Here is a 23527-nt window from a genome sequence, read left to right on the forward strand (position 1 = left end):
CTCTGCGGATACCCTTGATAAGGAACGTAAAGGCTAACATAATAAAAACATTGTGCAACCTCATGAGGCACAACGCAAATCAAATACGTGGCTGACGGTAACAAAACGGCTAGCTATGCTAACGCTAAAGCTAATCGTAGCCTCGCTAGCTTACCGTTGGGAACAAGGTTCGCCAAGTTAGCCACAACAATAGTAGCATGCTAATGCTAAATAAATATGTGCTCGCGTATTGGTGAGCGGACACCGACTTCGTCGTTTCAGTGTCACACCGTGTGCTGCGTTGAAACCGCGTGAAATGAGCTGCCGTCTACACACTAAGAAATCAAAGTACGAGACTGTACCTTTTTGCTGTCGGTCCAGTTGTACCCTATTAGGGTACAAGCACTGTACCTTTGTCAGTGTGTGCAAGTACATTTTTGGGGTGACTAGGGGTGCAGAAATGTTTCTTTAGAGGTACAAACAAGCAGGTACACATTTTAAAGGTACAGTGCTTGTACCCTGATAGGGTACAACTGGAGCGACAAAGCATTTGTACCTTTTTAAGTAGGGTCTCGTACTTTGATTTCTTGGCGTGTACCCGTTGTTGACACTCTGACAAACGTGACGCGCGGTCAGGCGCGGTGCCTTGTGTGTATCGTGAAAAATCAGCGAAAGTGCGGCGTGATATGTCAGCGAAAACTAAAAAGTCTCCCAAAAATTTTAAAATCAAGGATGCTCAACCCACATCCAAACTTTTGGAGCGATCTGGCTAACGGTTAGCGAGATACGCCCGTCACACATATGTACATAAGTGTATAGAGGCCCATTTCCAGTGTTCTAATGGTACATTGTGTTTGCTAATGGCGTTAGAAGGCTATTGGATGATCTTGTCAATGTCTTGACTATATTTTCTATTCATTTTACAACCCTTTTGATGAATAAAAGTGTGACTTTTAATGGAAAACAGAACAAAAACCAAACATTCACCAACTCTCTCTCTCTCTAGTACTCGCAGACTATGAAACAACTGAACCACATCCAGCATCATTGTATATGGATGTTTGCAATAATTCCAACGTGCTATTCCGGCCATGACAAAATATGCGGTTTTTGAAATAATTGGAGTCGTGAACCACGCGAGTCATCGCAAGTACAATCCTCTCATGTGTTTCGCAGCTGAAAAAACAAGCGTTTGGCAAAAGGCCGACGTAATTTTCTTTCTTCACTTTTACATCCATTTTCACGTCCTGCACGTACAGTTCTCCTTCATTATGTTTTGTCTGCATCTCACGGGTTTTCTTTTCCAGTCATTGTTAATCATTATTATTATTCAGTCATCAATAGTTCACTGACTAGACTGCTGCCATTTTGTTTTTTATGCACTTATGGACTTTTTGTAAACTCAGCATTGTTTCAAGAAATATCTTCAATCACAAGAACCCGACTCTAAATGCTGTAGTATATATGTCCGGCCTGTATGTGGCGCTGTAATGCTGCCACCAAAAAAACTGAGTTCAAGACGTGACACACGAGCGTGAAAGCATGTGCTCTGGGTACAAACTCCAACCAAGAGAAGATGGCGACGACGACAAAGATGGTGACGATGAAAGTGACATCAACATCTTGCCAAAGTGTTTCAAAGTTTTTTCACTCATTTTTCAAAGGCTCTGCGTCTAAAGTAACGCTAAAACTTTTTAAAAAACAGAGACGCGCATACGCAGTACACAGGTATGCTAGTTATTTGTAGCGCTAATCTTTTTGTTCCATAAACCGCTCCAGTTCCACTGTAGGCGAGCTAACGGCGCTAAAGGAGCTAATGCAGCTAACGGAGCTAACCGGCAAACAGTGCCTGGACTCTGGTTGCTGCGGCACGTAAACATGATGTCAGTCGTCATGGAAACGCATCATGCGTTAACCGCCCTTAACGTGCCCAGCACTCGTTTTAAGTGCACCCAGTTTGTTTATTTTGGACTGAAATCTCCAGAAGTTGCAATGAAAAACAACGAGACGGCAGACTTCACGCCATTCATGCAACAAGCCCTCTGCTGCCCTCTGCTGGTCCAGGGTCTCTGCAGGTTTCAGCATGTCAAATTTAAGACTTTTTAAGACCAAAATGAATACAATTTAAGACCCATTTCACAACCATACTGGCAAAAAAGTACAAAAGAGGAAAATTGGAGCCACAAATCGTTGAACTTGCACTTACCCATCTTATGCAAGCAATTTGGCTTAGCTGTGGGCTTTCGTTAAGTTTTCTCCGCTGCTATGCTAAGCGGTAACACACCGCGGCGCGCACAGCACACTAGCTAGTGGTGCTCGATAAATTGTCACCGGGCAGCACAGGTGACCTACTTTAGTTCCGTGTTGTAGTTACGTTATCGCATCCTCAGATATAGAAACATTTCAAAGCGAGACTGAAGGTTATGCATGTTTTAAATAAAAGTCACGTTAATAGATTTTTAAGACCTTTTGAAATTGTATTTAAGACCTTTTATGAGATTTTAGGAGAATTTAAGACATTTTCATAAAATAATAAATAAATAATCGTGACGTAAATGTGTTCTTCTTCTTCTTTTTTGGAGTTGACATCCTGGACGCAGCTTTCACGTTATTCTGCCCCCCAGAGTCTGAAGACGTACCTGCATTTAAGGGGTGTCCCATTTCTAAGTGACAAAATAACCCTCAACACTTGGTTTTGAGGGCCAGTTAAGATTGAGCTTGAGGGTTAAGATTGAGGGTTAAGATTGACGGTTAAGAAAAGAATTGGAAGTGGCCCTTTGTCTAACAGGATGGTTTCACACATTCATTAACACAAACGGCAAGGAGAGTGCAAAGAAAAGTCACACTTCCATTACCGACAATAGGGGGGTGGGGATTTGTCGTTGCTATTTCTGTTGTTGTAGCCTGCTATAGATGACAAAAAACCAGCAGTTAACTTTCAGAAGTTGACAGAAATGCAACTTTATTACATGAATAACCAACAGTTTTGGTTTTGTCGCAATTTCACACCAACAGCTTCAAATGTCCGGTGTGTAAGTGTTAGTGACATCTACTGGTGAGACTGCAGATTACAGCAGCGGCAGGACACACAAACCAGAACGGATGTCCATTCTTTTTTTGCCTCTCCTTCAAAACAAAGCTCTGGTAAAGCTCTGTAGAAACATGATCCCTTTTATAAGTTCTGATGCTACGTGAAGGCGATGAAAGCCTAAAACCTAAAGTCACACACTGGACCTTTAAAGAGTTGAAACACAGGGTAGAGACGCTACTTTTTCTTGCCACCTTTAACAGCTTTGTCTAGTCCTTGGATGAACTTGCGGGGAATTTGATAATGATCTGAAATAGAAATACAAGAAAAAGACAACAATTATAAGCAAATTGAGAGAAACTGAAATTAAGAGAGAGGAAAAAAAAAAGCGTTTAGTATTTTATTCCAAACCTAAGAGCAGGCAGCCAACTTGGTGAATCTGGTTGCCTTGGATCTGGACCAGAACTTTATCCTTCGTCCCAGGGACAGGTTGTAACACAGAGCTGGCCTGGACTCTGCGCTGTAGAGCAGTAGCCACAGCTGCTGGATCCAGCTGGTACACTTCCAGGTTCTTTATTGTAGTCACCTAGACAGAACACATTCAAGCAATTACAGAGAGAACGATAAATCTGCCTTTAAGAGAGCTGATGTCAGCTTTCCGCTGCGCGATTCCAAAAACAACTCAAAAAGGAATCCCCTGATCATGACATGAGGAAATCGTACAAAAATGCTCCAAAAACCACAGTTTTAATCAACTCCAACAAATACTGCGATTTCATCGAGGGGAATGGTTCAGCTGGTACAGTACGGTGTGTATTTTTGGGGGTATTTTCGTTATAGTCGAGCAGATTATTGCATTTTTTCAGGAAAATCTTTCACAAGTGGAAACAAGCACCGAATTTTGACTGAATGTATCTCTTGGGTGATTCTTTTGAAAAATCTCATTTGCCACATACATTTCAAAATGGCAGTAATTTAAAAGATGGCCGCCATTCCCAACCGTCTTTTACATCAGAATTTAATTTCCTGACCCGATTTCAGTGACTTTGGTGTCAAATGATAGGTAAGAAATTATTTTTATATCTCTTTCTGCCATTTACCCAAAATATGCACAAACACAACATTATTCCAGCAAAACGCTTATTACAAATACACAAAAATGTGTATTTGCTGAATCCTTTGCTCACTACTGTACATATGGCATATAGTATGGCATACAACAAACAACATGTAATAACCAATTAGAACCTGAACATCACAATCAATGTACATTTGTCACATTCACATCTATAATGCAATATATTTTTTGGACATTATTTTAGAAAATAAATAGAGTAAATGGCAGAAAGACATATCCAAAGGATTTCTGATTTATTCATTAGAATTTTTATCACTGAACTCGGCCCAGGAAATGAAATTCTGATGTAAAAGATGCAATTTCAAAAGAATGAACCAGGAGGTACATTCAGTCAAATGTTGGAGCTTCTTTCCCGTTGTGAAAGATTGTTTTGCTAATCTGCTCTACTATTAGGAATAGTACCAAAATAACCAGCCCTAACAATTCCACTTTTTTGCCACCCTTTCCTTGGGGCACCAGAGTAAAATGGTATGGCCAGGGTGGATTTAGACCAACCTCTCCCACCCCCTGCAGAACACCATTGCAGCACTGGGCAGCTCCTTCAGTCACAGACTAAAACATCCAAAATGTCTGAAGGAGCGTTATCGCAGGTCGTTCCTCCCTGCAGCTGTTAGACTGTACAACAAGTACTGCTCTAAGTAGACCCCCCCCCCCACACACACACACACACACACACACACACACACACACACACACACACACACACACACACACACACACACACACACACACACACACACACACACACACACACACACACACACACACCACTCTCCATGTGCAATATACTGTTAATTCTCATTGGTGTAATATACTGTATATATTTTTTCATAATGTAAATTTTTTTTGAAGTGCAATATATTGTCATTTTTCATACTGTCAAATTTTTATACTGTAGTTTTCTCATCAGTGCAATATCCTTATCCTTATTTATTATCCTTATTTAATAGCTCAGCCTTGTTTCCTTACACTATAAATACCATGTGCATACTGTGTATATTCTGCAGACCGGTTGTAATGTACATTCTATTTTTAAACCTATTTTTATAGTCAGTGTTAATATCTTTATATATTGTACTTTATAGATTCTATTTCTTTTTGGTAATGCATGTTTATTATTTATTATCCTTATCCTTACTGTCTTGCTGCTATAACACTGTAAATTTCCCCACTGCGGGACGAATAAAGGACTTCTTATCTTTCACCCATGAAAGTCAGCTGATTTGGCCAAAAGAGCTGCTGGATGTCCTCCTGTTGTCTGTTGTGTTGCGTTTGACGACGTCACTCTCTGCCTGCCAAATAAAGGTACTGTTCTTAGTCGAAAAACGCGCGCCTGAGCCAGGTTTTACCTTCCAAACCTAACCATACTGTACCAAACCAAACCAAATCAGATTCAGACTAAATCCAATGCAATTTGACTCTTGCGATAAAGAGTCAATCAGAAAGAAACCACACAGAGGAAAACATTTGACAATCAAAAATAACGTTGTGCTTCAGCTTTGCTAAAAAACAAAACTCTCTGATGATGTTGTCTGTAACAGAATAGTGACGATGTTTTTACGGCGCCGTTGTTGCACACGAGGTGCATTAAACAGTTTGCACGTGACACTTTGAAGGGGATAAATATGTGCAAACAGTTCGATTTTGCGTGTCAGCAACAGCAACGACAAAGTGAAAAAAGGCGCAGTCACAGCAGTGAAGAATTATCACACGATGAGAGGAGATGACAAGGCAACAATGACTGGCTGTAAAAAAAAACATTATATATGTTAAATATCCACCAAAGAAAAGTGTGTGAGAAAGAGGGAGAGTTCAACAGAGAGTGTTATATCTAACCTTAGGCCGAAGCTTTCTGTTTTGCTTCTCTGGGTCTTCAGCTTCCTCTCCGCTGCTGCAGCTCGCTACGTTTGACTAGATCTTCTCGCAACGCGGCCGTCAAAGTGCTACGATCGGCATTATTGGGGGGGGGGGGCGGAGCAACAGGCCAAAACACGAAAAACCAACACAGAGTTTGTGGCCTTTCAAATGAAATGTTACATTGTGAATGTGTGGGGTCACAGCAGTTACGCACTGGAGCTTTAATCTGGGATCACACGTCATGGTCATTTTATGACTTACTAGTACAACGGTACTATGAATATGGTGCGTGAAAACGTACATGATGTGTTATTAAAATAAATGGCCTGCATTACAACCACGAGCAACAACAGAGAGCACGGTAGGTGCGTCGAAACAAACGCAGTCCAACTTCGACTGACGCTACATCTGCAAGCAATCGAGCAAATCCGTGAGACGCACATACTGTAGATACTCAAAGACCATCACTGTCTTTAGAAGTGGACTTAGTGTGGCTTTAAAACTAATGGCACAAACTTAGGTTGGGTTACGTCCGTTGAGCAAACTCTGATTAAGGTGCCTCCTGGGCTTTGTGGTTTTGAAGCCACAGTCAGTGTTTCCCTTCCCATAACACTTCGTTTTCTCTGTGCAGTATTTGATTTGAGCCGGGTCCAAACGTAATTGTCAAGTTCCTTTTACTGTGTGTTCTGTGATCTCCTAGAGCTGGAGCATTAAAGGTTCCCGTCCAGCACTGCTGTCAGTGCACAATCACCAGACAAGTTACTGGAGATGTGCGCGAAACAGAACATTTGGGAAAGAGACCATTTTCAAAATGACATTTTGAATGACATCACGACAAGAGACGCGCTCTCGTCTTTGGAATATGAAGAACGCAGCAGGAGATCGTCTCAGTCCGACGTCTTCATAACAACCGGAGCATTTCTGGTGCATTCTCACATGGGCTCACGTTTCCCAGTAATCAGATTGGACCTCAGCTATCGAGCAAGAACCAAGAAAAAGTCACATTTTCTGGACCGACGCGATCACATTTTCATTTAAAAATGAGATTTTTTGGATAAAGACAAGCAACAAGTTTCAGAAGCAATCTGTGTGCACACTAAAGGACTCAAAAACACATCATGTGACACTGTACGTAACAGGAATCTGATCCTCTCCTTCCAGAAAGTACTACTAACAGGCGACAGTGCAGAGAGGGAACAAGGATTTCGTTCAGTAGATCGACAACAAGATGAAAGTGAAACTAAAATGGACTTTTGTTCACAGCGGATAGTTAAGCTGCAGCTAATTTTAAAGGTTACATAGAGTGGTCCTGTTGCACATATATGTTAGTTATGGAGGTCTACTTACATACATTAATTTTTTCATGGTCAAAAACCTCCTAGTTGCTGTAAACGAGCCGATTGAAATCCTCTTTTCTGACGCTGTTCTTCAGCCGCGATGTTTCAGAGTGAACTTTCACCCCCAGAAGACAGAGGCTTGCGATTGGCCAGTACTATTCAGCACACTCGCTCTCAGAAGCGCAGCTCCCCCCTCTGGCACGGTGGATGCACTGCTCCTCATTATCAAAACATTGTTTTAACAGTGTTTAAAAATAGCTTCGTCTCGACTCCCCGCCGCAGTCCCTTTTATGACTCTGACCCAGAGTCAGAAGACACTGTCGCTCGTGAAACACCTACACAACGGACGTTATTCTTCTTCTGCGGTTCAATGTACGCAACCGGATGTGCCCGGAGCAGGAGGATCTGCTGTTTCAGGAGAACCGGTGTTTACGTAATTATGGGATTTTCAGAGATCTCGCTGAGCCCCGAGATTACAATAAACACAGCGTTCTCAGCAGTGGCTGAACTGTTTGTTTCGAAACTTCAGGGCTTCATAAACAAGGAAATGACGCAGATACACACCAAAAAAACAGCGTTAATAGGAAATTCCGGTCTAGTTCCGCTTCAACTAACACAGAGGTAAATGTGGGTGACTGCATCGCTGTTTTCAAACAGTCTCATAATCTGCACATTCCGTCTAAAATAAAGCCTGAAAACTGAATGCCAGTGCCAGCAGCGTTTTTAAACTTTGTTTGGTCAGAAAGTTTGGTTCAGTCGATTCAACAGTTTACGTTTCCTATGCATTTTGCAGCATATTTTAGTATATTAGCATACGGAAATCTGCTATTTAGCAACAGACACTAAAGATCCACCGATACTACTTTATTTTATATAAATACATATATATATATATATATATATATATTTCCGTATGCTAATATGCTAAAATATGCTGCAAATCGCATAGGATCGCCGTAGCAGCCGTGACAGTGAAGCGTAAACTGTTAAATCGACTGTAAACACAGGAGAGTGTAAAACGTCACCTTCTTATTGGAGCCTCGAGAAGCCACAGAGATGTCTATGGGCTCAATGTGGCCCTTCTTGATAATGGGCCTTTGTCCGGGAATCACAAGCTGATAGCATTCCTGCATTCTTCCCAAAGTCCTGTGAAAATAAGGATGAACTGTGAAACGAGCCGCAGATGGAGCAGTGGCCACACTGCCAGTGTTTGTGTGTGTGAGTGAGCGCGTTTTAGCATTGTTACCGTCAGCCCCGTCTGTTTTACATTACGCACGACTTTGGTAATGGTTAACACACCTCACACGGGCTAACAGAGCGAGCGCTAGGTGAGTATAACCAAGAGCTGTGAAATGCAAGCAATGTGTTACAAGCCCAATGTTACAGTTTCAACAGTGGATAAAAGCAGCTTCACCTTAGTGACTGGGCTGTGAATATGTGGCCCCCAGTTACACAGTCAAAAAAAACCTATAACATTTGCTAACATTTAGCTAGGTTCTTTGACAGAAATTTAACAAACTGTCCATTTGGGGTCACTTTTTTGAAGGAAAAGCACTTTTTTTTTTTTCAATGAACATCAAATGAATCATAAATACCCTCTATAAATTGTTAATGTGGTAAACGACTATTCTAGCTGCAAACGTCTGGTTTTTAATGGAATATGTACATAGGTGTATAGAGGCCCATTTCCACTGTTCTAATGGTACATTGTGTTTGCTAATGGTGTTAGAAGACTATTGGATGATGAGAAAACCCTTGTGCAATGATGTTAGCACAGCTGAAAACAGTTTTGCTGGTACTTTGACGAAAGGGTAAAATTATTATTTGGAATAAAAATCATTATTTCTAATCTTGTCAATGTCTTGACTATATTTTCTATTCATTTTGCAACTCTTTTGATGAATAAAAGTCTGACTTTTAAAGGAAAGTGTGTTAAGTGTTTAATCTAGGGCTGTCAAAGTAAGCTAGTGAGGCTACGATTAGCATTAGCATTGGGCTTACTTAATACAAACACAGTGCAACCTCACTAGGCACAACGCAATTTAAAAAAAAAATTAGATTAGCATTAGCGAACATTTTAACCGCGATTAATCTAGATTAACTATTTTCAAAATGTGTGATTAATTAGTTAATTTGAATGTATTGACAGCCCTAGTTTAATAAAAAAAATAAAAAGTATGTCATTTAGGTTTTACGCAGCCATGTTTCTACAGTTTGAAGTGTTAGCTTACTAAAACGGTAAAATGGTTGTTGAATGTGAAGATACGGCAGCATCGACACTATACAGTCATGAGAGGTGAGATATTCACCTGCTGAACAGGTCATCCCACTTGAGAGCCTCCACCTCCTGGTACTCGGACTTCTCCAGCAAACAGTCGCATAGAGTCGGGTTAATGGTCACGTAACTGTCAGGGAGAAAAAAAAAAAGAACTAAATAAATAAATAAATAACTTAAATAAACAGCATTCCGTTGACGGATGGCACTCGACAACACTGTTGAACAATGCCAGGTCCATTACAGCTTCTTATCTCATCTCCTCGTCACATATCATCAATTTATATCACATGATGCACACATTTTGATAAGGAAATTGAATTAAAGAGGAGGAAGGAAGCTTTGCCTGGTTGTGGATGATTGAAGGACTAAAAAAAGATCGCTAAAGATTAAAAATGCAGATAACAAAAGGCATTCAGCGTCAAGACAAAGAAAGAGATGTATTCCTCGAGTAGGGAGGGAGGACATGACATGCCAGTCTGTTTATTTGCTGCATACTTCAGTCATAAATAATGATTTAATTGATTTCCCAAGTAGCCAGTTACAACATCCACGTCACAACAATCACATGACCGGTGGTCCGCTCTGTAACACGGATATTTTATCGCTGCTTTGATTCATGGAAAAATAAGCAGTGGCTTTTTTTATATTTAGATCCAAACTAACTGAATAAATTCAGTGTACGATTTGGAAATGACATAGGTCTTTCTTATATGTCAGCTGACACACACACACACACACACACACACACACACACACACACACACACACACACACACACACACACACACACACACACACACACACACACACACACACACACACACACACACACACACACACACAGTTTGATTATGTATGTCAAAATTGAACATTTTGTCCTCATGAGAACTCGACCAAACTCCGGAAACAGATCAACTTACTTTTTATTATTTTCGTTCACCAGTTCATTCTTCTTCACATACTCTGTGACGATCCTTCTCACTTCAGCCGGCTGCAAGACTGCTCCTTTCCTGTTGGGAAAAAGCAGAATAAACATTCAAATGCGGTACATTTAACCAGGTATCACTACCGTCACACTTTTATTCATCAAAAGAGTTGCAAAATGAACAGAAAATAGAGTCAAGACATTGACAAGATTAGAAATGATGATTTTTATTCACAATGATAATTTTGCCCTTTCGTCAAATAACCAGCAAAACTGTTTTCAGCTGTGCTAACATCATTGCACAAGGGTTTTCAAGGGTTTTCTAATCATCCAATAGTCTTCTAACACCATTAGCAAACACAATGTACCATTAGAACACAGAAATTTCCATTTCTGATTCATTTAATGTTATATTCATTGAAAAAAAGAGCTTTTCCTTCAAAAATAAGGACATTTCTAAGTGACGGTAGTGTATCACTAGCTAATAGCGGAGCTTTAAATATTCTATTTATGATTATAATAATAATACTAAATTTAAAGGCATAGTGTTTTTAAGGCCCTGTCCCAATAACTCCCCTAAACCTAAATTTTTGCCCTAACCCTAAATTTTGCGCGTTCACGTGTAGGCGGGAGCAAGGGGGGATAGCGATTTTGCCCTTATAATCAACCCTCAAAATGTAGTGAGCTCTGATGCGGGCTTAAAGCAATGATGATGCTTTGCGAATTCAGTGTGCCGACTGATTTTTTTCAACAAAGATGGCGGCCACATCTGCCCAGGAACAATTTTGTTGTAATATATTTTCGTAAATAAGCACGTTACAATGTCCAAATGTGTTGGAATATGTTGGTTTGATATACATCCAAAGGACCGTTGAGATTTGAACACTAATGTCAGAAAATAACTGACGATTTATGTAAGCAGCTAGCTAACTAGCTAGCTCGCGGCTATTTGCCAAGTGCTTCGAGAGAGTATGCAAACGCTCTTGAAGCACTCGGCAAATAGCTGCTAGCTAGCTATGCTACATCTGGGTAGTTTTGTCATTGTTTTGGATAGTGGTGGGCACGTTAACATGTTAACCCATGGAAACGGCGTTGCGCGTTTACGCGTGTTAACCTAGTGCCCACCTCTAGTTTTGGAGGTGTGTACCGGCGTGTACCACGAATACCCTGGACTTGTCAGATTTCAATCACATTCTTGATATAGCGTTTACGAGGACAGAGAAAAACAAACACAGCCAACGTAACAGGCAACACAACAGCTGGGTCCGCCTGCATTTTTCCCGAACGAAAATAGTAGCACGCTCCTCCGGTAGAATTGTCAACATGTGACGTAGGTTAGCACGTTTCGTTACTTTCACTATGCTAATTTGCATATAGTGGTGTCCCAATTCCATAGGGAAGCCACTTCCCTCAACGAGTGGAATTTACGGTTGAGGACCCTCCAAACCAAGTGGAAACTTTAAGGGGGAGGTATTGGGACGGGGCCAAAGTGTTGTTTTCCCATTGAGATATTGATACATGATCAAAACTGACCTTGCCAAGCACCCCATCGAGCTCATTGCCATTCGAGTCACCCCCCCCTCCCCCACAGGAAGGAAGAAATAAAGACACACACACACACACCTCATGTTTTCGTCCAGAAAGAGCGGTTCCAGCCGAGCGGTCACCGAGTGCAGAGTTGTAATTTCAGGAGGATGATACGGAGTCTCTCCTTCGTCTCCGTGCGGCGTCTCAGCCACTTCACCGTCCACCTCCTGCGGAACGCGGAAGAAACGCAGCCTAAAAAAAAAGAGAAGGCAAAGAAGAGGCCTTGTTAATGTAAACGTGAGAGGCCGTGTGTTTAAATGTCATACATACAGAGTTTCTTTAAGTGGCCACACGGCTTCACTGACCCTGGATTTTTCCAGTCCACCTCCACGATGCTCTCCACGCCCTTGGTCAGCTCTTTGACTCTGATGAGGCTGTGCTGCTGCTGCATGGTCTGAAGAAACTTGGACAGCTGTTGTAAAAACAAAAACAACATAAAAACAGGGAGCAGCTGCTTAGTGAGGGCGTTTTAGGCGATTTATTACATGTGTGTGATGTGTTTGTGACATATTGTGGAAATGCAACGCACCTTTTTATAGCTGGATTTCTTGATATCCAGTTGCTTTCCACCCGGACTGAAAAACAAGCAGAAATATTTTCAGTGCTAAACTGAATTCCTTCCCCCCAAAAAAGTCTCAATATGAATGCATGTAAACATGAAGCATTTCGGGGGACGCCTACGTACTATAATTCTGTACGTCATGGTTTTACAATTTATACGTCTGTCATCTGAGTTAATTGATTGATATTTGTTTGTTTGATTGATTGGAAGAAAGAGAAGAAAGAGAGCGAGAAAAAAAGAATTAAATACCACAGTATGACAAAATTATATCATGGCAAGAACAAAATAAAGGGAACTTAACCCCAAATTAATGCATCAATATGAAGTCATTTACTCTGTGTGTCTGTGCGTGCGTGTGTGTGCATACGTACATGTCAAACAAACCTATCTTTGTGAGGACATTTTTGGCTAGTCCACACTTTAACTGGCTATTTTTCTTAAAGCTCCCATAGAACGGAAGTTCCAATTAACACATTTCTTTGTGTGTATCTGCACCATTACCTCATTTATGAAGCCCTGAAGGTTCGAAACAAACAGTTCAGCCACTGCTGATAACACTGTTTTGTATTGTAATCTCGGGCTCAGCGAGAAAAACCCGTTCCGGTTACGTAAACAGCATTTTTCCTGAACAGCAGATCCTGCTGTCCGGGCACTAGTCCCAGCACATCAGGTTGCGTATATTGAACCGCAGAAGAAGAAGAAGAACGTCCGTTGTGGAGGTGTTTCGCTTGCGACAGTGTCTCTTGACTCTGGGTCCGACTCTGGGTCAAAGTCGTAAAAGGAAGTCGTGACGAAGCTATTTTTAAACATCGTTAAAACAATGTTTTGATAATGAGTAGCAGGGCATCCACCGTTCCAGAGGGGGGAGCTGTGCTTCTGAGAGCTGACGTGCTGATTATGTCACTTCCAGGTATTGGCCAATCACAACACAGTTCTGTCTTCTGGGGGTGAGATTTTAGTCCATAACAGCGCGACTGATGAGAGCTTCAGTGAGGAGAGATTTCTATCGGCTCATTTACAGCAACAAGGAGGTTTTTGACCATAAAAACAAGTGAAAGTATGTAAGTAGACCTCCATAACGCACATATATGTGTGATATGACCACTCTATGGGAGCTTTGAGTATTGGTTTTAGGGTTAAGGTTTGAATTAGCTTTAGGTTAGGGTTTGGCATTTAGGGCAAGCATTATTTCGATGAGTGTCCACACAAAGAATGCAAAACTAGCGTGTGAGTGTGTGTGTGAGCGAGAGAGAGGTCGGGCACATCTGCGTATGTGTTTCGCTGCCAAACATAACGAGCGTTTCGCCCACTTTGCTCACACTGTGAAGCGACACATGGTCAGGTCGGGACGCCGAGGCAAGGCCACAGTTGACACATGCGACGGACGCGACTCCCAGCGCAGTTGTTGATCCCAGGAACAACAGCGGAGCACGGAGATGATGAATGAGACGACGACGCCAAAAAACAACGCAACCGCAGAGAGCGTAATTGGTGGAAATTTGAAGTCTGTCCAAGATTAAAGACTAGTGAACCGCTGGATGTTGACATTCATTGAGAAGGACAACACTGTAATCTCAGTGGATTACTATGTGCCTGATGTTTACTGTTGGGTTAAAAAAAAACACATTTTGCATGTAAATAGTGTGTTGTTCCCAGTGTTTTCTTACAAAATTGACATAAAAAGTTAAAACCTTTGCCCAGTTTTTGTACATTGTGAAATACATTTTGTTAAAATGCATTATCAGCCAATCGCATGGCAACAAGTAAATACATACACAATATCGTTCAAAAGTTTGGGGTCACCGAAACATTATTTTTGTGTTTTCACATTTTTATTCATGAAAAAAGTTGCAAAATGAATAGAAAATATAGTCAAAACATTGACAAGATTGGTCAAAGAACCAGCAAAACTGTTTTCAGCTGTGCTAACATCATTGCACAAGGGTTTTCTAATCATCCAATAGTCTTCTAACGCCATTAGCAAACACAATGTACCATTAGAACAGTGGAAATGGGCCTCTATACACCTATGTACATATTCCATTAAAAACCAGACGTTTGCAGCTAGAATAGTCGTTTACCACATTAACAATGTATAGAGTGTATTTATGATTCATTTAATGTTAGATTAAGATTTTCCTTCAAAAATATGGACATTTCTAAGTGAGCCCAAACTTTTCAACTGTAGTGTATGAACTAGCCCTGCTAGCCCAAGCCCTGCTGTTAAGGACTCTATCCTGAATGCATAAAAGTAAGATGTATGTATTTAATAGCATGTGCACCCCCAAAATGTTTCAGTGTTGGCATTCATTTGTTTTATAACCCTTCAAAGAAACCAGGTTAGGTTGGGAGGTGTGGCGTATGTGCGAGTGCAAATGAGTGCGTGTCTGTACTTTACCAGCATGAGAACATGTGGATGCGGAGAAATGCGCTGGTCAGCAGCGGCAGGTCCGACTTCTTCACTTTGCTCTTGAGAGCATGCAGAAAGCACTGCACCAGCAGGGCGTCCATTATCTCTGTGAAATCAGGGGATGATCTGCGTCAAATCCTTCGTCAGACGAGATCCTATCAACGTGATCTTTCGCGTCGGTTGAATCGACTAAACAAACCCGTCACACACTGTCAGAGCTTTCAACTCTTCCCTGAAACCCATTAGAAGTGAATGCATGACGTTTTGATTTGAATCTGGGACAGGATTTATAGAACTTGGGGGTGGTAAGAACTTCTGAAGCCAAAGCTACAAGTTGAGAAAGATAACAGGAGATGGAACTAAACCTTGTACCTTGTGGTGATTTCTGGTCCTCCTGGTCCTCCTCCACTTCCTCACTGGCCCTTTCTTTGACCCCGTTCTCTTCCTCCTGCTCAGCCAAGCTCAGCTCTTCAGCACCAGAGCAGAGTTGATCTGTGGCCGTTTTGCCAGAGTTCTGTTCGTCTTCCACACAGTTCTCCTCCTCTTCCACCTCCTCCTCTTCCTCATATTCTTCTTCATTCACCCCTTGTCCTTCGCTGTCTACATCAGGTAAAGACGGTGGACCGGACTTGTCTCCAAAAACCCTAAAATGAAATAGGAAACACCTGCACTTTAGAGCTGCACAGTTTAGCCCCGTCAATGAAATCATTGAATTCAAACTAAAATGGTTGGTGGATGTTTTTGTTGTATATTTAACTATTATATTAATACCTATAAAAACTCTGCTGTTAATATTAAAGGAATACGCTGGCATTTTAGAAAATATAATGATGACGCTAATCATTTTCACAAAGTGGTCCAGTTTCGATAACCCCGGTTGGAACAACTTCGAGCCCCGGTTGGAACAAGGGCCTTTCTGCAAGGAGTTTGCATGTTCTCCCTGTGTGCGCGTGGGTTTTCTCCGGGTTCTCCGGCTTCCTCCCACAGTCCAAAAACATGCAATATGGGGAATACGTGAATTGGTCACTCTAAATTGACCGTAGGTGTGAGAGTGTGAGTGAATGGTTGTTTGCCTCTATATGTTGCCCTGCGATGGACTGTCCACGGTGTACCCCGCCTATCGCCCTATGTCAGCTGAGATAGGCACAGCACACCCCGCAACCCTCCGGTGGAGGATAAAGCGGTAGATAATGGAGGGATGTAAGGGTCCAGTTTGGTCCAGTTTGGTCCAGTTTGATCATTGAAGCTTAGTTTTGCTAAGTGATGATTTTCTGTCAACGCACATCCAACTAAACCAGAACCACTCTGCTTGGTCGGCCCTACATAAGGCTGCCGAAAAACTGGGATACTAAGGAACTCATCCTCCTCAATGTTTTGACGCCAGAAACGCAAATAAATGTGTGACAAAAGTTGTGAATGGTAGCAACACAAGGAGCCCCTTTGACGCTCTCCAGACACACTGACAACATTTTTGACTGAAGTTTTTCTGAAAAGCTTCCAGTTCCTTATGTGACTGCAAGTTCCTTTGTTCTGCTTTAGTGAACTGTAGACAGCTTGTGGTTGAGTCGAGGCAATGAAAGCAAAATGACTTCAAAGCGTCCAGTTGAAGGCGACTCTCTGGATTTAGATGTAACAAAAAGCATTTTGTTTGGCAAAAATTCCAATAAGAAAGACAAGACCAGGCCTTTGTTTAGGTCTGGTATTTTCATGATGGAGGGCAACAAAATGACTCAGAGCTACACATTCTTATAACTTCAAGGACTCATATTAGATCATATTTCTCCAAGCTAACCTAGTTCCCTGGTGTCCTAATGAACATGTCTGTGACATGTTTTGGTCAAAATACCTTAAGGATGAAGCACCACAGCAGTTCAATCACCCTGCCAAAACAGCCATGTTCTGAACGCTCTCTTTTGAGTGCCTGTCTCTTTAAATATGCAAATGAGACACAGGAAACTATGTCAGCGTCACTGAGGCTAGCGGCAGCTAACAGCAGTTAGCATTTGGAAAAGCCATCATTTGCTGACTCTCGCCGGCACATTGCCGTCACATATAAAATGTAAATCCTCTGATCAGTATGACTGACGAGGACCACAAAAACATGACTGAGTCATCATTTTTCACACTTTGCCGACTCATAGGGCCTCCAGAGTCCCAAATATAAGAATTGAAATGATTAAAATGTTGATTTTGCATATATGCAAAATGTCCCCTTTAATGCATACAATATGCAAGCTAGATTAGCTAGCATAATACTGGCGGTAGCTGTCACAATCGTGTTTGTGTCCGTGTTTGCTCATGTGTGGCAACTTCTGACGTGTTTGACCATTACAGGCTTATTAGGGATCAATATACCTGACAATGGCGTCTTTGTTTATTACCATTACAGTATGGAATTAGATTTAACAGTGTCTATTCGAGCTTTAAATTGAATTGCTTTCATTTGGTGTGAGCTCAGGTCACACAGGTACTCTCACAGTCGTCCCTCTGTCTGTTTCTGAGATAGCCGATGGCAGATAACCACAACAAACAGTCTGTGTCTCTCTGTCACATGGTCAGTCAGTCTGTGGCCGTGAGCTGAGGGGAAACTGGGAGTTAGTGTTTCGGATTATGTACATGTTAAACACATGGCACATGCATGGACGAAGTGTCGGCCTGGGGGGAACAGCCTTGGTTTAGACATGTGCAAAGCATGACATGTTAACGTGACTCCCGATTGTTAAAACGAGTCTCTAAAGTAACACTAAAGTTTAAAAACAGAGGCACATACGCAGTACACAGGTACGCTGGTTATTTGTAGCGCTGCTCTTTTCCTTTAATGAACAGACCGCTCCAGTTCGACTGTAGGCGCGCTAACGGCGCTAAAGGAGCTAACGCAGCTAATGGCTAATGGAAACGCGTCATGCGTTAACCCTGTTAAGCACTCCAATATAGCAGTTTTCCTATACATTCAATTAGTTTTTATTTTACTGATTTAATTGCAGGTATGTGCAGATTATTTAATACTTATTTATTAAAATATGTTTGAGATGCTTTTATTTTTGAAATTCTACGATATAATTTTATACTGATTAGAGCTGAAACAATTAATCGATTATTAATCAATGACTAAATTAATCGACAACTATTTTGATCATCAGTGAATAGGTTTGAAGCTTTTTTTCATGATGAAAACAAGATTTCTAGTTGTTTTAGCTTCTTAAAAGTGAATATTTTCTTTATTTCTTTGCTCCACATAACAAAGAAATCATTAAAAATTGAATAATTCGAGAACATCGTCATTTCAAGGTTTGACAAACACTGATAAACATTTAATGGAAAATAAGCGACAGATTAATCGATTAATAAAATAACTGTTAGTTGCAGCTCTAATATTGATAAATATGTATTTGATGTGAACAATGTCACTGTCTGCTAAACATACTGATAAAGCAACTGTCATGTTATTGTTATTACTGTAGTTTCACATTTAATACACAGGCATAATAATGTTTAATTTTCTCATCAAACTCCCACTAAGATATCAAATAAGTGCATTTCAGAGAATGCCAAACTAATATGGAAACATTTGGTATCAGAAAAATGGAAGCTCTCTCACCAGAGATGATCCATGTATGTGTGGAGAACACACACTCCTCTTCCTTTCATGCCCGAGCCGTGCATCTCTGCCCTGGACACCGCGGCTGTGCCAACTGCGACAGGAGCTCTACAATCAGCCAGGACGACAGCGAACATAACACACTTTACACCGAGCGAGGCACACGCTACAAGTATTTCTTCTTACGTCTTTAAATATTAGCTTACCTGTTATTCACTATTGTGACAGCACAGCAGTCGCCGCGTTTGACATCTGGGACGCCACTCGAAGGCACCACGACGCCTGGCAGCATGAGATCTGTGGGGAAACGCAGTGTTTGTTACAGTTAAGGTTTAGTGTACGACACGTAGGAAGGTTTATTGGCAGAAATATATACATATATATATACACACATACATATATATATATTATAACATTAAATGAATCAGAAATACACTCTATACATTGTTAATGTGGTAAACGACTATTCTAGCTGCAGACGTCTGGTTTTTAATGGAATATGTACACAGGTGTATAGAGGCCCATTTCCACTGTTCTAATGGTACATTGTGTTTGCTAATCGCGTTAGAAGGCTATTGGATGATTAGAAAACCCTTGAAAACCCTTGTGCAATGATGTTAGCACAGCTGAAAACAGTTTCGCTGGTTCTTTGACGAAAGGGGAAAATTATAATTTGGAATAAAAATCATTATTTCTAATCTTGTCAATGTCTTGACTATATTTTCTATTCATTTTGCAACTCTTTTGATGAATAAAAGTCTGACTTTTAATGGAAAACACAACAAAAACTACCTAGGTTACCCCAAACTTTTGAACAGTAGTGTATTAAGAATATGTGTCACTTAATTTTGCCCTTTCGACTTTTATAAACACAAAAACAACATGTGTGTCACTTTGTAAACTGCTCACTTCGCCGTAACAAAGTCCAAAGAGTAAAACAGCGATTTTACATCACAGCAAACAGGAGCAGTTGATCCACTGCTGTCTCCATCAGTAAGTTCAAATGTATATTTTGTGGTTGAAATCCTATGTTTGGATTTACCTCAAAAAAACAAATTCAAGCTGAAATCACTGATTTTCTCTATGGAATTTAGTGTGGGAGTGTGAGAAGTTTAAAACCTTTATTTCTAATATAAAGACACTGCCCTTCATGCCAGGTGGCATAAAGGGCATGACCAATATAAAGATAAAGCAGCGCACTTTTATGAAAAAAAACACTAAAAGAACTAAACAGGCCGTTGTTAAGTGACTATAATCAGTTTATTCTTTCTTCCTCAGACTGGTTCCTGGTACTGGAACTATGTGTCATTACCTCACACAAGCACACCTCAAAAAACCTTTAGTATTTCTCGAACACATTCTCAGTTTATCAATCATTTGTCAGAGAGCGCATTACCTGCCCCTCCAATCATCTTCTGAAGCACAGGAAGCCATGTCTTGAACGCTGGCAGGAGAGCAGGATAACGCCAAAGTGCATAAACTAATAAAAAAACACAACAGTTTAAAGAAGTTACTCATGAGTTTAAAGCATTGCAGTGAAAATAAATAGCCAGCATAGTAGTACCTGTTGGATAAATGTGTTTGTCCAGTTCAAAGAACTGTGGATTTTTGTTGAGAACATAAAGCGTCACGGCGTCTCCTTTATGTGCATATATTTTCACTACGGTCAATTCCTCTTTGTTGGGGATGAGCTCTGACAGCTCATCGGCGGACAGCGAAGGAAAAGCAGCCGATATGTCTGCTTTGAGCTTTCTCCTAAAGACAAAGAAACAAAGGAAAGGTCTCAGTTAGTGGGCAACGAGGGCAATATTTGGAAATACTTTTCTTCTGCTCTTCACTCAGTGAAACATTCGTCTCAGTGGACAATAATTAAGTTAACATAACACGGTCAAGTGGATGATATATAGTACATACTGTACTATTGCTGCCATGTTTAAATCAAATCATCAATTAGCTGATGAACTGAAATAGTTGAAAAGCAGGGCCTTAAATTGTTAAGATGAAAAATACAAGCTTTTATTCATGTATATCAGGGGTTCTCAAAGTTTTGATACCTGAGGGCCAATTTAGGAACCCAACATTGGACTGAGGGCCGCCAAAGGAAAAAAAAAGTAATTTTATAATTTACTGGGTAATTACCCAGTATTTTGGCCATTGTTCTTACCTTCTAATTACAGGTTAATACCAAGTAACACATGTCTGTTACCATATATTTACTGGGTAAATAGCTAGTAATTATGGGCTGTAGCTACCTGCTTATTACCAGCTTATAACCCAATAATACACTAAAATTCACCATATAGAAACCAGGTAAATACCCAGTATTTTTGTTTACACTTATTGGTCTGTATCCAGTAATGTCCAATAAACATTTAACAAGCTTAGTACCTCCTGGATTAAAACTATCAACTGTAATTCATTGCGGGCCGCCAGAAATGTTTCTGCGGGCCGCCATTGGCCCCCGGGCCGCACTTTGAGAACCAATGCTGTATATAAATCAAATATAAGCTACTGTTGTGTTTCTCAAGCTTCTTTATGGACAGACAATAAACAATAAACACAGGTTAACTGTGACTCTGTTCAAAGTTAATGTTTCTTTTTAAAAGATAAATGCGGAGTTTCACAAGAAACACAGCTGCTTAAATCTGAGCATCAGTGACGTCAGATACAGTCTTACAATACGTTTGCAGCAACATGACAGTAAATACACACGCGTGGGAGACGGTGTTTGTGAGTGAACGTGCTTAGTTGTGTGTTTGTGAGTGTGAGTGTGACTGTGTCACCTGTCTGATCCCTTGATCGCGGTGTTGGATCTGACACGGAACGGTTTGGCAAACATCTCCAAAGAAAAGAAAAGAAAAGAAAACTACAGCGAAGCCGACATGACCGCTTCTGAGGAAACGTAGTGACAGTGAACTCAGTCAGAAACACAAATGTCTTCTTCAAACCCCGAGAACACACTCACACAAACACGTTTCTACTGATGACTTAAAAATAAACATTCGCCGTTCCGCTTTGGGCATCCGGGTCCGGCGCTTATTTATTTCCGGGGTAAAACTGTGCCGTGGAACGGAACCTTTTATTTTCAATCCGCGGGAGGACTGATTCACTGAAGACGCATTGTATTAAAAAGACGCATTAAATACAGAAAAAAATGTTAAATAGAATGAAAAGACGACATTATTGAAAAAGGAAACGATAACATTAAAAAACAAAGACAATAATGATATTTTTTCATTATATTAAAAATCTTGTCATTGTCAGTAGCATATACCTATACATGTAAGGTAGTTCCTGGGTAAAAAATATACATATATGCACTTTATTTATATTTCAAGCAACTTTTACTTTTACTTTTTCCTCTATTTGTCTTTGTTAATCATTACTACAAAATAAAAGTCAGAAGAGCTGGTATTATGATCTGTATTTATAGAGCTTTTCTCTTCTTGATGAAGAACTTTACAATAGTTTCACCATTCACGTGCTGCAACACACACACATAGACAAGCAGGGCCAGGAATTGAACCCACAACCTTTGAGTCGAAAGACCACTGATCACTGATCGATCGATCCTTACCTTTTAATTCTTTTACTTCTAAAACTTAGGTACATTTTGTGTCAGAAACTGACTTTTGATACTTTGATACAGTACATGTCATATACTTAGGTATACTAGATTTTTACTTAAGTAAAAGTAATTTTCTGGTAAAATACTTTTACTCAAGTACACCTTTAAGGTACATTATACAAGACTGGGTTTCCAATGCAACCGTATATAACCAGTTTTTTGTTTTTTTTAAACTTTATTGTATGACCTGTTTATTTGTGTTATTTTTATATTTTCTACCATCAGGGCAAATGGATCATTTCCTGAATTTCAAAAATTAATTAAAAATTATTCCTTAAAAGGTTTGTAAATATTTTCAATGGATCCTTGTTCAGAACGATGCCGGCTACTATGATGGTAAATTTCAAGTCATTCAGAGATACTTTTTGATTTTGAGACTAAAGTCAGCTCACAGTATTTCATTGTTTTCTCGTTTGTTGTTAGGTCTATTAGGGTCACACGTTTGTATGTTTTATTTGTTTTATTTATTTTAATTATCTCTGATGTACAGCACTTTGTTTCAGCTGTTGTTCTTAAAGTGCTTTATAAATAAAGTTGGATTGAATTGGATTAGATTGGAAGAATGGAATCATCCCAACTTGGATGTTTTCATGGATACTTACCTCCAACGAAACGTAACGTAAGCCATAGGTGTGTTTTTAAAATAAACGCCCCCTAGTGGTAGTATAAATGAGAGCAATCTGGTACCTTGGGTGTTGTCAACAAGTAGCTTCCATGAGGTTCATGCTTAGATTGATGTGATGTGAGTGGACTTTTAAACCCTAACCTCTAACACTTCCAACCTGGCAGTTCGTTGATCTGCATGTTCTGTGCCATTTCAAGTCTTCTTACCGTCCATGAACTTTACAATATTCAATTATTGAAGCTGACAGAGCATTAAATCTGTACCAGCCGGTATCTCCCCATGTATTTATTACTGTTGTTTTGTTTATTCTTCTGTGGACCAGCTTCTATTTCTTCAGGTTGAAGCCGTAGGGACTTGGAACAGTATACACTCTCAGAAATAAGGGTTCCAAAAGGGTTCTTCTTCAAGGGCTGAGGTTCTACGTAGACCATTTGCTTCTGAAAAGCCCTTTCCCCCGAAGAAAGGGTTTTTCAAGGGTTCTTGGTAACACTAATGGTTCCAGTAAGAACCATTTTGAACCCTTTAAAACCCCTTTCCTGAATAAAGGGTTTTAAAAGGGTTCTTGGTAGGTTCCA

At 40.4% G+C, this 23527-nt stretch overlaps 1 protein-coding gene across 1 annotated transcript; it reads right to left on the reverse strand.

The window, feature by feature from the left end:
- Positions 1-2979: 2979 nt before the first annotated feature.
- On the reverse strand, positions 2980-21705 carry eif2d (eukaryotic translation initiation factor 2D). Its single transcript, XM_083895225.1, has 15 exons — positions 21483-21705; positions 20264-20454; positions 20096-20179; positions 18906-18996; positions 18700-18807; positions 15474-15745; positions 15090-15207; positions 12659-12704; positions 12435-12541; positions 12166-12321; positions 10538-10627; positions 9649-9744; positions 8365-8485; positions 3419-3593; positions 2980-3315 (listed from the first exon to the last, which is right to left on the reverse strand). Exons 1-15 carry the CDS (start codon positions 21536-21538, stop codon positions 3245-3247), a joined length of 1782 nt encoding a protein of 593 aa, XP_083751351.1. The 5' UTR covers positions 21539-21705; the 3' UTR covers positions 2980-3244.
- Positions 21706-23527: the final 1822 nt, after the last annotated feature.

Source organism: Microchirus variegatus, assembly GCF_963457635.1.
Source record: "Microchirus variegatus genome assembly, chromosome: 9".
Taxonomy (NCBI): domain Eukaryota; kingdom Metazoa; phylum Chordata; class Actinopteri; order Pleuronectiformes; family Soleidae; genus Microchirus; species Microchirus variegatus.

Coding starts and splice junctions, on each gene's coding strand:
- eif2d (XM_083895225.1), bottom strand. CDS start 21,538: ATGTTTGCCAAACCGTTCCGTGTCAGATCCAACACCGCGATCAAGGGA. Junction 15,208..15,473: donor GGACCAGAAATCACCACAAG/GTACAAGGTTTA, acceptor CTGATTTCACAG/AGATAATGGACGCCCTGCTG. Junction 12,705..15,089: donor ATCCACATGTTCTCATGCTG/GTAAAGTACAGA, acceptor CTTGTTTTTCAG/TCCGGGTGGAAAGCAACTGG.